Source organism: Vanacampus margaritifer, chromosome 1 (genome assembly GCF_051991255.1).
Source record: "Vanacampus margaritifer isolate UIUO_Vmar chromosome 1, RoL_Vmar_1.0, whole genome shotgun sequence".
NCBI lineage: Eukaryota > Metazoa > Chordata > Actinopteri > Syngnathiformes > Syngnathidae > Vanacampus > Vanacampus margaritifer.
The window spans coordinates 47,287,323-47,300,751 of NC_135432.1; the positions used below are offsets into that span (position 1 = coordinate 47,287,323).

A 13,429-nucleotide genomic window follows, 5' to 3' on the forward strand; every position below is an offset into this window, starting at 1 on the left:
GCTATCACACTAAAGAATAATTAACAACCAACTACTGTAAACTGTTCATTGCACTGTTATTCAAAATCACTCATTGGACTGTTTACATGAAATGATTGTTTGTGACTTTCACAATACTTGCACTAGGTATTTTTATTGTCCAGCACAGCATAACAGCTGTGACCTGATGGTGCTTGTTTTGGTTATTGATTTGATTGCTACTATAGTTTTTAGTGGCATTTTGAGTGTCAGAATTACTTGCTGTGTATTTCAACTGAACGCAGCAATTTACTAGAGCATTCTTTACAATTGTTAGAATATTTATTTACACTGAACTTAATTTCACCTCATCTCAGGCACGTTTGGTCTGTGGAGAAAGAATTTACAGAAGTCTCCTATAATTTGAATTGTGGCTGAGTTCCTGTTCTGTTCTGCATTCGAGGAAGGTGGGAAGTCGGACTTTTCCGAATTCATACCAGGAAGTATGGATGGTAACGCCCCTTTGAACCCGGTGTCGGTACCAGATGTAATCGGGCTGCCAGATCGTATCGGGGTCGCCTAACAAACACATCACGCTACAGGATTGTCTGGAAATTATGCAGTTGACGTGAAACATTGGAAAGAAAATATTAAAGATGTAATTTAAATAAGAAAATGTACAGACCGAAATTGTAAAAACGTAAATAAACCTAAGAATATAAAAGCAAGATATATTGAATCAATAATAAAATAGATTGAATAAATTATATATACACAAATTGCCTGAGATGTGACAAATATTGTCAGTTTAGATTGTTAACTTAATAATTAACATGTTAACATGTTAATTATTAAGTTTTTGTGATGTACTGGTACAACACTGGTACAACATTCAAGTTTTCTCTGGTTTTATAGTCTTTTGTTATGGTCACACCTAAATATTTCACCTCATCTTTCACTGGAATTCCATATAAATCCGATGGTGATCATCATGTATTGACATCAACTCACATTTATTTTTTTATTTAAATATAACCCAGATGCTTTAGAAAATGTTTTTTTTTAATTACCAAAGGAATGTGATCTGCTTTTTTCAAAAATATTGTTGTATCATCAGCTAATTGAGTTATTGTCAGATGACTACCCAATACATTTAAAGGTCTCATATATTTCAACTTTTTAACATGCCAAAATAGTTCTGTGACATGCATTCGTTAAAATTGACTTTGGATCTAATATTTTTGCTGTCCCTAAATCAGCCAAAAAACGCTCCGTTCAAACCAGCCTGTTTTAGGGGTGTGTCACTTTTATGGAAATAGCTGCACCAGGCCACACCTAGGACACACTCTTCTCTTTCGAAGGGGCAGGGATTTTGTTCATGGTAGCCATGTGCTAATTTTGTGAATGGAAACGACTGGTCATGGGAGCAGAAGAAAAGAAAAATACAGACATGCCTTTGACACATTTGAGAACTATTTTAATATGTGGAAAAGTGGCATAACGTTTTACCATAAGAAAAAGTAGCATAACGTTACTACAGAGACTATGTTGTAGCGTTAGTTTGTCATTGTTTAGGCAATGGTTATTTTGTTGTAACCGGCAAATATCCCGCAAGCATTATTTTGCCGTAAATGCTTGTAGACATTAACAAGCGGTTAGGAATAACACAAATGTGCACATTTAGGCCACTGCGCAGTCGCAACGTGCCAATTGTCTCGTTGAGACCACCTAGGTGGCGGGTTGCCAGTCACGGCAAATTAACCTCTGCGGATTGTATCTTGACAAACCAATACGCGACCGCTTCATATTATCCAACCACTGTCTGCTTTATCATATCTGACCTCTTGTAACCAAACAACCTCCACACGCCAAATGTAGCTCCCACTTTAGGCACTAAAAATACACAAGTAATATGGTAGAAGGTGCACATCTCTTATTAGAAAGGATAGGAAGGAAGGCTAAATCAAAAGTGTTAAACTTACATCTTTTCCGTTTGCAGTCGCGTCACACTGTTGGGACCGATCATGTTGCAAATCCAGCTCTGAACAGGCTTTCACTAACAAAACACTCCGTTGTGAAATCATGTCGGTACACAACCTTCAAAAATAAAATTAATCCACTGTCTTCTCAAAGACTTGAGATGAAGGAAGCAACCACTTTTTCCTGGTCATTGTTTCCCCTCTCCACGGAGCATTTGCGAGCAGGGAGAGAAAAAGAAAGAAGCAGCCAGCTTCTCAAATTGGTGGCAAGATGAGACCTAAAAAGGACTCCCTCATTCTGATGTTGTGGGGCTGTCGTGGTTGACACGCCTCTACAACATCGCGTGGACATCAGGGACAGTGCCTATGGATTGGCAGACCAGGGTGGTGGTCTCCCTTTTTTAAGAAAGGGGACCGGAGGGTGTGTTCCAACTATAGAGGGATCACACTCCTAAGCCTCCCTGGTAAGGTCTATTCAGGGGTGCTGGAGAGGAGGGTCCATCGGGAAGTCGAATCTCGGATTCAGGAGGAGCAGCGTGGTTTTCGTCCCGGCCATGGAACAGTGGACTAGCTCTACACCCTCGGCAGGGTCCTCAAGGGTGCATGAGAGTTCGCCCAACCAGTCCACATGTGCTTTGTGGACTTGGAGAAGGCGTTTGACTTCCCTTGACAAATTGGATGATCACCTGGCGTGTTCTCCTCTCCTCTCTCCTTCCTAGCCTGTGCACGGTGTCCACCACGTCGTCCATCTGCTTCTCCCACGTGGGTGCAATCCACTTTAGTAGATCTTCTCTCTTGTATTCTCATTTTCCATTTCTTACATACCTCCAAATTCCATTGCCTGCTGTTTCTGTCATGTTCGCCAACTCTTTCTTCAAATGTTGTGTTCTCTTTTTCCAAAACCACCACTTTCGCTTCCAGCTTAGTCACTTTACTTTTACCATCATTACGTTCCGCAGCATTAAACTCCAGTGCTTTGGCTAGACTACTAATCATCGTGCTGTTAGATTTGATCTGCGACATAATGTTTTCCATTCGGTCTTCTTGCTTGTCAAACCTTGAGTTTGACATGTTAACAGCTTTTAGTATAGCCTCCAACAAAGAATCTTAATTTGGCTTCCCCCATTTACGAATGACAGAGGACTTAGTCAGCGTGCTTACCTGAGAATCTTCAATTTAGTCGAAACTCCGTTAATCCATTCCACCTCCGGCAACTTCCATTGAATAGCTGTGGTCCACCACTATCCTGTCATTAGCCATGATGCTAGCTGGAACAGTGGCTTTTTTTTTTACCAGTAGAATTTTCTTCCTTGTTCTCCGGGTCTGTTCTCTTCTTAGGCACGTTTCTTGTCGTAACCCCGTCTGTTGTAAGGGGAAATAGTAATTAATTACTACATTTGAGGAACTTGACCGAGAGCGCTACATCTGCTCTGACCGCCATCTTGCCGGAACTCCCCGCCCGATCACATCTGGTACCAATACCGGAAATCCGATTTACGAAGTCAAGAAAAAAAACCCAATGTGGTTTAAATGATGTCACTCGACAATGGCGAACCCGGTAGAGCAGTCTTCTCAAACCAAGCTACCAGTCGCTGGGTATAGCTCGCGAACAGATTCATTCACTATATTGTTGTATTTTTATTGTTTCATAAAACCTTTGCTTCAGGTCTCTGGGATTAACCTGCAAAAACTGTGTCTCATAACTAGGAAATTGCTCTTCAAATGAAGTCATTGATGAGTAAAACTATTACGCAAAGACAAAGAGTTATTTTGAGCCTTGTTTACTACCTGTAATATCTCTTCATTGACCACTAACTTAGATGTATTTTATTGTAGATGGTACCACTATGATCTGTCCCGTCATGCTGCTGAGGCCCTCCTCTTGTCCAATGGAAGTGATGGATGTTACCTCCTGAGAAACAGTAATGAGGGGCCAAGCTGTTTTGCCTTGTCTGTAAGGTCAGTTTAAACGAACAGACATTAGTCAGGTTTCCATCCAATTGTTTAAAAAAATTTAAGCAAATTTACTGAAAATGCGCAAAACGGACATGCTTTTCCATCTGTTCTTATTTTGCGAACATTGATTGGACTCCGCCACTGTAAGTGGCAGTATACACCATAGAGATGTGATCTCGTATTTGTTTTCTTTTGTAATTTTTGATGAACTGTAGCGTTTCGTTGCTGTTTTCCATCAAAAATAGCATTAATATTGCTTCTTTAACTAATTCCAAAAAGATTTATGTTTCGTGCCCCCCCATCCCAAACATACCTTAGTTTATCGGTTGACATTGCTTTGGGACTACAATCATACGTGTGATGTAATATCCGGTCAAAACGTGCGACGTGTATGTCTTGCCAGGGGTTATTCGCAAAACCTGTTTCCATAGCCAAAATCTGAATTTTCATTTTTTCCATACGCTTCAAAATCCACTCCTAAGCGTAAAAACTTTCTTGGAGAATTTTGGGCATTTTTTTTTTAATTTATAGTGCTTCCATTCAATTTTATTTTCGCATTTCTTGACAATTCAAATAAAAATGGATGGATGGAAACACAACTACTGTACATGTATTGTGTATATATACTGTATATCTGACTTCCACACAATGTGGAGGATGCAGGAGACAAACAGAAAGATATAAAAAGATGACCTCTTTTCTAACTCCTTAGAAAGACCTTTGTGTGAGATTAGTGAATTAGATTAGTGAAAATTCCCAAATTAATATTATGTTTCCAATCCAACCTGCAGAGCGAAGGATTCAGTCAAGCATTTTCATGTGACACGCAAAGAGAATGGCTATGTGTTTGGGTTTAACACATTTGCAACCCTTCAGGACTTCATTAACCACTTCGCCAATCAGCCTCTCGTGGGCAGCGAAACAGGTACAACAAGCACAGTTTTAGCTCAACATAGTCACTGCATGATTGTACGGTGTGAAGATTTAACCCAAAGTAAAACGTGTAAGGTCAGACAATTATCTGCATCATCTGCACAACTATCATTTTATTGTAATAACTGCACTACTAATCACTTTATCTTTGCTTGATGACTGTGCGCATCATTTGCACAGCTGTCATTGGTCAGTAATTGTACCCTTACATTACGTAAAGACTCTGTACTCATGTGTCACGTCTTTGTATGTCATAGTTACTGCAATACTAGTGTAGCTCATACTCAGAGGTGGGTAGTAACGAGTTACATTTACTCCGTTACATTTACTTGAGTAACTTTTTGAAAAAAAGATATGCTATATTGGGCTACACTAGAGTCGTTACCCGCCGCCCCATTCATACATTAGATTTCACTTAAGCGCTCGCTTGACTGACTATGTGGGAGTAGTTCTGCGGACACATTGCTTATATACAGGAAATGCGGTTGAAGGCTGGCAGGCATGATGAGAACCCAAAAAAGTCAACTGAAAGATGATGTCTTGGTCCTTTTGCTTTAAAAAACTGCCACCTATGGTCGTTAGACTGGGTGGCAGCGCCGAGCGAGTTATGCCACAATTTGTGAATGGATTGTGCATGCTTGAGCTAACATGTCTGCTTGCACTGTTGTTCGAGCTCAAACAGTTATTATTCTTATTTTATGATTTGAAGATGCCAGCGTTTGCACATAATTTTATGTTTTTGTCTGTCTGATGACATTGTTTTTAAAAATAAATCAGACTTCATGTTCAAACACTTACTCAGTACTTGAGTATTATTTTCAGTGAATACTTTTTTTTACTTTTACTGTACTTGAATTATTTTTTTGATGACTACATTTTACTTTGACTTGAGTAATATTATTTTGAAGTAACGCTACTCTTACTTGAGTACAATTTTTGGCTACTCTACCCACCTCGACATACTTCTGGAGACAGTGTGTTTTTTACATACTGTAGACCTACTTGGCCAAAAAATATGATTGTGATTCTGAAAAGAACTGACAATGAGACTTTCTGTAGTCTAAACTATTAAACTAGTGTTAATTATATCTGCCATTTTTTTTACTTTGACTTCGTTTTATCCCAGTTTCAATCGCTCTTGTTAGTTAGTTTGTTTTTTTAAATTTAGTCAACCTGTTTTTATTTAGTCAAGTTTCTATGAGTGGAGGATTTTAGTTATTTTGTCCAAGAAAAACTTTATTTGTGTTGTTTTATTCAACAAAAACTCGAGCAACAAGGCTGCTTTCAGACTGCAAGCATATCTGACTCCAATCGGATTCTTCCTCAAATTCGATTTTTAGGGCTTTAGTCTCTAAATCCGATCTGGCCTTGTTCAGACTGAGCTACATTATTGACCCATCTGACAGGTTGCTGTAGCAACGACGTCGACGGCGGCGCCCAGGGCGTGTAGTGTTTAACGTCATTGTGACGCTGTTTACTGCTCCATACTTCCTGTTCGCAAGCGCGTTAAGCGGTTTTCTTTTCTTTTTCTTTTCTTTTATTGATATTTATACAAACACAAATCTTCAGAAGTCAGTGGCAAATTGCATGAGTCAAGAAAGTCCATTATTTTCTCCTGTGTGATTGTTCCCGGTGTTGTAGAGGCAAAAAAACTTTACCAATGATATGGTAGCAACAGGTTTAGGCATCGTAGGCAAGTGTGTTGTTCCCCCCCAAATTTTTTTTTGCCTGCGATTGCTTAGGCAATGATTATTTTGACGTAACCGGCTAATCTCCTCTATCAAACAGAGGAGCCCTGATTGCTTGTAGACATTTACAAGTGGTTATGAATAACACAAGTGTGCGTGTTTAGGACGCTGCAAGGCCGCAACGTGCATGCCGTTGAAGGAATATTTTGATTACTATATTAAGTGTAATCTTTGCGTGTCCAAATAATTGTATTCAGAATCTGATGAAGAAGTTTTCTTGCAAGAATTTATTTAGAAGCTTCTAAAGACACAGTCAGGACACCCACATCTGAATGCAATGTGAAGCCCCCAAGTGTGTGACAATTTACAGAACATCGACTCATTTATACTCAAAAGATAAAAGGTTCCTCCTCCCGGCTCTTGATTGAACAAAGGGCAGACATGTCATCTCCTAGATTGAACAAAGGTGTAATGTTATTAGTAAACAGACATTTACATACAGACATGTTGATTCCAGGTTGAACAAAGGTGTAATGTTATTAGTAAACAGACATTTACATACAGTTCCCCTTCTTGACTGGGGGAACAAATGCAATCAGGATCTGACCCCAGACCTTCAGTCTCTAATGACAAGAGACTCTGACAACATCATGCACATTCCCCCTCCAACAGCATTGAGGGTACGAAGATCAAATAAAGTTCACAAAATCACCATCCCACTGTATTCTTTTAAACACTCATGATTATATCACATTGATATGCCTATAAGTAAATTAAAAAACAGTAAAACATCAAATTGAAAATGTTAAATGTCTTCAGTCCTACCATTGAACTTCTATAAGTTCAAAAACCGGACATTTAATCCCATAATAGTCTAGAGAGAAAGTCCAGCGCGAATCTTGATCGTCGCAAAATGAAGCAATGTTTATGTGTGGAGTTTAGAAATAAGAATAGCAGGTGAGAGAGAGAGAAAGAGAAAGATAGATAGAGGGGCTTAGCAGTCAAAATTCAGTTTGATTCATTAAAAATTCGGTGGAAGGGGCATAATAAATGTGAGGCATAACCCTATGTGATGTGGTTAAGTGTCACGACGCAATAGCAGATGTGTCCGTCCCTCAAAGCCATCTCCTGATGAAGGTCTTTGTTGAATGAAAAGTGTGTTCGACAGTTGGTCAATTTTTTTAAAAAAAGAGGCGTTTGTCAGCCTTTTCCGAACCCTGGCTCACTGCCAGAGATCGCAGGAAAGGTCACGGGACTTCATTCCCAGTGTGACTCTATCCGTGCCCAGGGAAAAGGCACTCCAATGAATCTTCTTTCAGCGACCTCCTCCGTGTGCCCAGTGAAAAGGCACTCCAATGAATCTTCTTTCCTCCGCGTCCTTGGGCAGCTTGTCAGGTAGACACTGGAACCGGGTGTGGTGGGATCCGTTAGATGGCTCCAATTGGTGTGGGCGCAGATCAGCAGTTTAGTCAACCCCCTCGGTCGGGGTCAATTGATGTGATTGATGAGCCTGGGACCTCGTGGCTCACATGTGGTGGATGTGGCCCCCACCATTATGATCAGCAAACCAATCTGTGTGCAAAATCATTTTCATTTAGTCACTCATAACATACATTTGAAAAGAGCACCTGGTTCTTTGTTAGCAAATGTTAATTGTTTCTATAGCTTATGAAGTGTTCCTAGGAAACCCTTATGAGGGTAGATAATGATTAATCAAATATTTTACCATGATATTCACTGTTGTAGATTTAGCATAAATGTGCTCTTTGTCGTACATCAAATTTATGTATCTTTAACGCTGGTTTCTTATTATAGCAGTGTAAATCATTTAAAAACAACATCATCTTAACTCAGAACCATTAATGTCCGGCCGGGCCATGAACAGTCTGAGAAGAGGTTTATATATATACTTATACCTTTAATAAACACTGCAGTCCTGCAGTTCATTTTTACAACTTGTCTCATGAAAAAATGTCACCCAGGTGTGTCAATGTTCCTTCCACACCTAAATGGCATATTCCATGGGCTCTAGAAATTATACTTTTCAATCATTTCTGAAATGGAACATACTTACCATATTTCTGCTATTCGGGTCGTCTTTTGTCATCTTTGTAGAACTTACTTTCCAACTCCCATCCTCTCCATTCTCTGCCTGTAAATTCCTCACACCAAACTTCATTCTTACATCAGACTTCTTTTTGATACACAGACAGACCAGTCATTCTCACATCAGACTTCCTTTTCAACCATACACAGACAGACCAGTCATTCCCCCATCTGATAAAGATCAATTTTGATCATTTCAGACCTGAATGTGAAAACTGCAGCCGCTTCCAAATTGCTGCTTCAAAGAGGAAAAAACAGACACCTTGTGTCCTGTAGATTAGAAAAACAACCAAATTGTGACAATTTGGCCAACACCAGAACTATAAAAAGATCTCCAGCTGAGCTAGCCATGAGACCATCAAAACAAAAGTCTTTGAGGCAATAGTTTGTAATGTAAATTTGAATCCTGTTCAGGCAACTTAAAGTGAGAAAAACAAACAACTTAAGCAGATGTAAATTAAGATACTGCAGCGGAGGACCTTTAGGGTCAGGAGGAGAAGAAAATCCTTTTTTTTTTAAACAACCCCATTAATCTATTGCAGGTCACAAATCTTCCAAATATCTGCCATCTCAACTAGTAAAAGGAACGAGTTATAATCAGAAAAACAAAACAAAATCCCTACTTTAAACCAACCAAAAAGTATTCTTAAAATGCTAACTAACCTCACCTCTTCTACAGAGTAGTGGGGGCTTGTAAAAACACAGCAGGGAACTTTGCCTTTGTGCATTCCCCGTGGGATCCAAAGATCACAGTGCTGTTGAGCTTAATCAAAATTAAAAATTTAACCAGCAAATTCGCCGTAAGTGTTCCACATCTGAGTCCAATCTAGAAGCTAAAGTTATAAAAGAGAAATGGGAGAAAAAATAAATAAATTTAGAAGGCCAAATTCAACAAGCATCAAACAACGGAAAATATAGTATTAAAGATTAAAATTAATTTTATACTACCCTAATTCACATAAGCTGTTCTCAATTTCCGAAACTGCGTTGCTATAGATCACATCTTCCCTTCTGACATAGTACAGAGTGCAAATGTCTACAAACAGAATACAACATACGACCTCAGGCACCAAACTCAGATGATTCCAGAACTTTGAGTCCACAACCGGAGTTCATATTCCTTCCTGTCCTTGTAGATAGACATTTATACACTCGGAACAGACAGAGGGAGATGAGATCATAGCAAGAGAACACTGCTTGTTGTCATAGCAAGAGAACACTGCTTGTTGTCATTCAATTTCCAAGAAAAAATAAAATAAAAAATTCCCCCAAAATATTTTGTTTTTCAAACTATTTTTAATTTATTCATTTATTTATTTTGTGTTTTTATTTGAATTTGATCACTACACTATAGCAAGTAGTAGTACTATATTTACGCATATGTCTACCATAGACATCTTCATTACGTGTTACCTCAAATTTAAGAAAATGTGACAGCTGTGAGTCACCCCGGCCACTTGGAGGAAAGTCCTCTCCAGACTTCTAGAATGGGACTCAGATAAGGACAAAGGTTAAATCATTTTCACACCTACGAATAAGTTATCAGAGATGCAGGGGAAATCAAAAAATGAAAAGTCTATTTCAATTAAAATTTGGTTTTATTACTTATTCAACTATATTAAACACAGATCTGATTTAAAAAATAATATGATAGTGGCCTGTAGTTAACATCTAGACCTCTATATCCTTCCGCATAACAGGAACAATTTGATTTTAACAGATTAGCATTAGAAGACCGCTGCTATTCACACACAACAGACTACAAGTCTCCCAAATGGAGACAATGGGAGAGAGGAATAAACTTATCACACCCCCCTCCCCACAGGAGACAAAAAGGAGAGAGAGAGAAGGGGGGCGGAAGAAAAACTTATCATACACACTCCAGACAACAGTACAAATCACCACCTTCTTAAAACAGCAGCTCACGGCCCCCATCCTCACAGACCTTTAGTCCCTAATCAAGTGTGGGGGAAGGGCTTTAAAAATTGTCACAGACAAAGGCAGACTTCTCCCCTACTTTCAAAATATGCAGATTTCCTGCTTACCATTCTTTTTCACCCTTTTTTGAGGACAAAGGATTTTGGAGGGAAAAAATTACTTTCCACCCGTCTTTTTCTTTCTTTCCTACACTTAAAAAAATCACTGTCTCAAACAAACTTACACTTCCGTTCACTTAACTCCTGCACTTTTCTCATCTCCAACTCATAAAATAACCACAGACGAACACAAACATCTCCGAAGTGCACAGACTCACTTGTAAAATACACCGTTACTTCGTCTAATAATAACTTCACCACGTACGTATAGCGCAAATGTCGACTTATTCGCGCACAATCCATCGCAACGTTACGGCTGCGACACAAACACGTCGCGCACATTGTAAAACAAACAACGAAAAACCGCGTGGCCACAACACACCATGGAGCTTAACAAACAAACGCGTACACTCAACAATTCATTTCTAAGCCAAGAGCTCTCGCTTGGTTCAAATTTCTGGTTCATTTCTCCCAGTCAACACTTCATCCAATTTATGTTCCAATTTCTTAACAGATGCGGCTGCCCGCAGCTAACTCATCCTCAGCCTTAAAAACAGATTCGCGCGGTAGCATCTTACCAAAAACTCATCTCCTGTGCATGGCAACTCGTACGCTAGCAGAGCCGCTAGCTTAGCATCAGCCTCCTCATTCTCAAAATCACTTACACCGTCATCCGCACATCTTTCACAGAGCTACCCAACGCTAACATTCTAGCACAACCCAACATTTGGTCGACGACCCCACACCGTCTAACTTTTCTTCCATTCGAAGAAACTATAGATGTGTTTTTCACAGAGGTAATCAGCGTCTGGCGCTGTTTACACAATCAAATTCCACGAACACACCACATTTTACAACGGTGAGAACCAACCACTATCACAATTAGTGCTCATTCATACATTTAAAAGAGTTTCATACTTACGTTGACGCCGTGGTGGAAATGCGTCCAGCATCATGAACTCACTGTTCGCTTAGCGACCACTTCGCTATCGACCGGAAGTGTATGCATCCATCCTTATTTACGGTCGAAATCTTTCATCCATAATATGTAGTAATTAGTCGTTTTTAATATTTATAAAGTCAGTGACGTCTCACTTATGATACTAGGATATAACAGATCAAAACTATTCTCATTAATCCCCCCCAAAAAATTATTATTATTTATTTTTTTTTTTTTCAGACAAATACAAACAAGACGAAAATAAAACAGATATTAAATACCTTTTGCGCGACTTTAATAAATATATCCTGGATCTTCATGGGCGGCCTATATCACACAGCACTTGAACCGTAAAACGGCAGGCTTTTTATATCACTCCACGCACCGTAGCGATACACGCGATATACGGGCGTTTAATTCAGCAAACACTACGCGTGATCACCACTAGCTGCTTATAACACCACAACAACAGAAACAGCCTATTCCTCCGTGGTACTCAATGTCTTATGCCGTTTCAAACGGCAGAGCGCTCCGACTTGACGTCACTTCCGTAAACACGGGGCATCACTTTCCTATGCATAGTTCAATGTCGTAGGAAATTTCAAAATGGAGGACTTTGCGTCCCTCCGTATACGACTTTAACCCCCCTAACTTGTTCACAGATCCCAAATACAACTTAGCACAGACGAAATGCAACTGTATTGATCCTAAACAACCAGAACTGCTCTACGTGGATAAAATGTCCACTCACCTTGTTAATATTTTTGCGCTTTAGAAATCCGGTGTTCAGGATCAATCACAGCTGTTGAAAAAACGTCTCAATACGATCACGTCAGGGTCACCATTTTGAAGCAATATTTTGATTACTATATTAAGTGTAATCTTTGCGTGTCCAAATAATTGTATTCAGAATCTGATGAAGAAGTTTTCTTGCAAAAATTTATTTAGAAGCTTCTAAAGACACAGTCAGGACACCCACATCTGAATGCAAAGTGGAGCCCCCAAGTGTGTGACAATTTACAGAACATCGACTCATTTATACTCAAAAGATAAAAGGTTCCTCCTCCCGGCTCTTGATTGAACAAAGGCCAGACATGTCATCTCCTAGATTGAACAAAGGTGTAATGTTATTAGTAAACAGACATTTACATACAGTTCCCCTTCTTGACTGGGGGAACAAATGCAATCAGGATCTGACCCCAGACCTTCAGTCTCTAATGACAAGAGACTCTGACAACATCATGCACATTCCCCCTCCAACAGCATTGAGGGTACGAAGATCAAATAAAGTTCACAAAATCACCATCCCACTGTATTCTTTTAAACACTCATGATTATATCACATTGATATGCCTATAAGTAAATTAAAAAACAGTAAAACATCAAATTGAAAATGTTAAATGTCTTCACCGTCTCGTAGAGAGCATGTAGCTTAACGGCTGGTTAGCATCACAAAGTCACATCAACTAAGTAGGGAGTTGTCGGTCACGGTAAAATAAACAACGCGGATTGTTTATCTAGGCTAAACAATATGCAACCACTTCGGTATTATCCAACCACCGTCTGCTTTTTTTTTTTTTTGGTCATAAGGAGTGCGTCTAATCAAGGGTGCTCCAACTATGCTCGGTTAAATCTTTTGTTCCCTTTTACGCCGAACAATAACAAGCTGTTTCCATGTCCTCCTCACATGTCTTTAGCCTGCACATCCTCTTTCCTCCACAATTTGCAAACAATTGTATTTTTGCATTATATCTGACCTCTTGTAACCAAACAACCTCCACACGACGAAGGTAGTTCCCACTTAGCCGCTGCTCACACTCTGCGACATTGTTG

General features: G+C 39.4%; 1 protein-coding gene across 3 annotated transcripts in view; it reads left to right on the forward strand.

The window, feature by feature from the left end:
* Positions 1-13,429, forward strand: part of dapp1 (dual adaptor of phosphotyrosine and 3-phosphoinositides) — a 32,883-nt gene that overhangs the window by 126 nt on the left and 19,328 nt on the right. For all 3 annotated transcript variants that reach the window (XM_077579723.1, XM_077579733.1, XM_077579742.1), the window contains exons 2-3: positions 3,774-3,896; positions 4,685-4,818. In XM_077579723.1, coding sequence (XP_077435849.1) covers positions 3,774-3,896; positions 4,685-4,818 — 257 coding nt within the window. The remainder of the gene's footprint in view (positions 1-3,773; positions 3,897-4,684; positions 4,819-13,429) is intronic.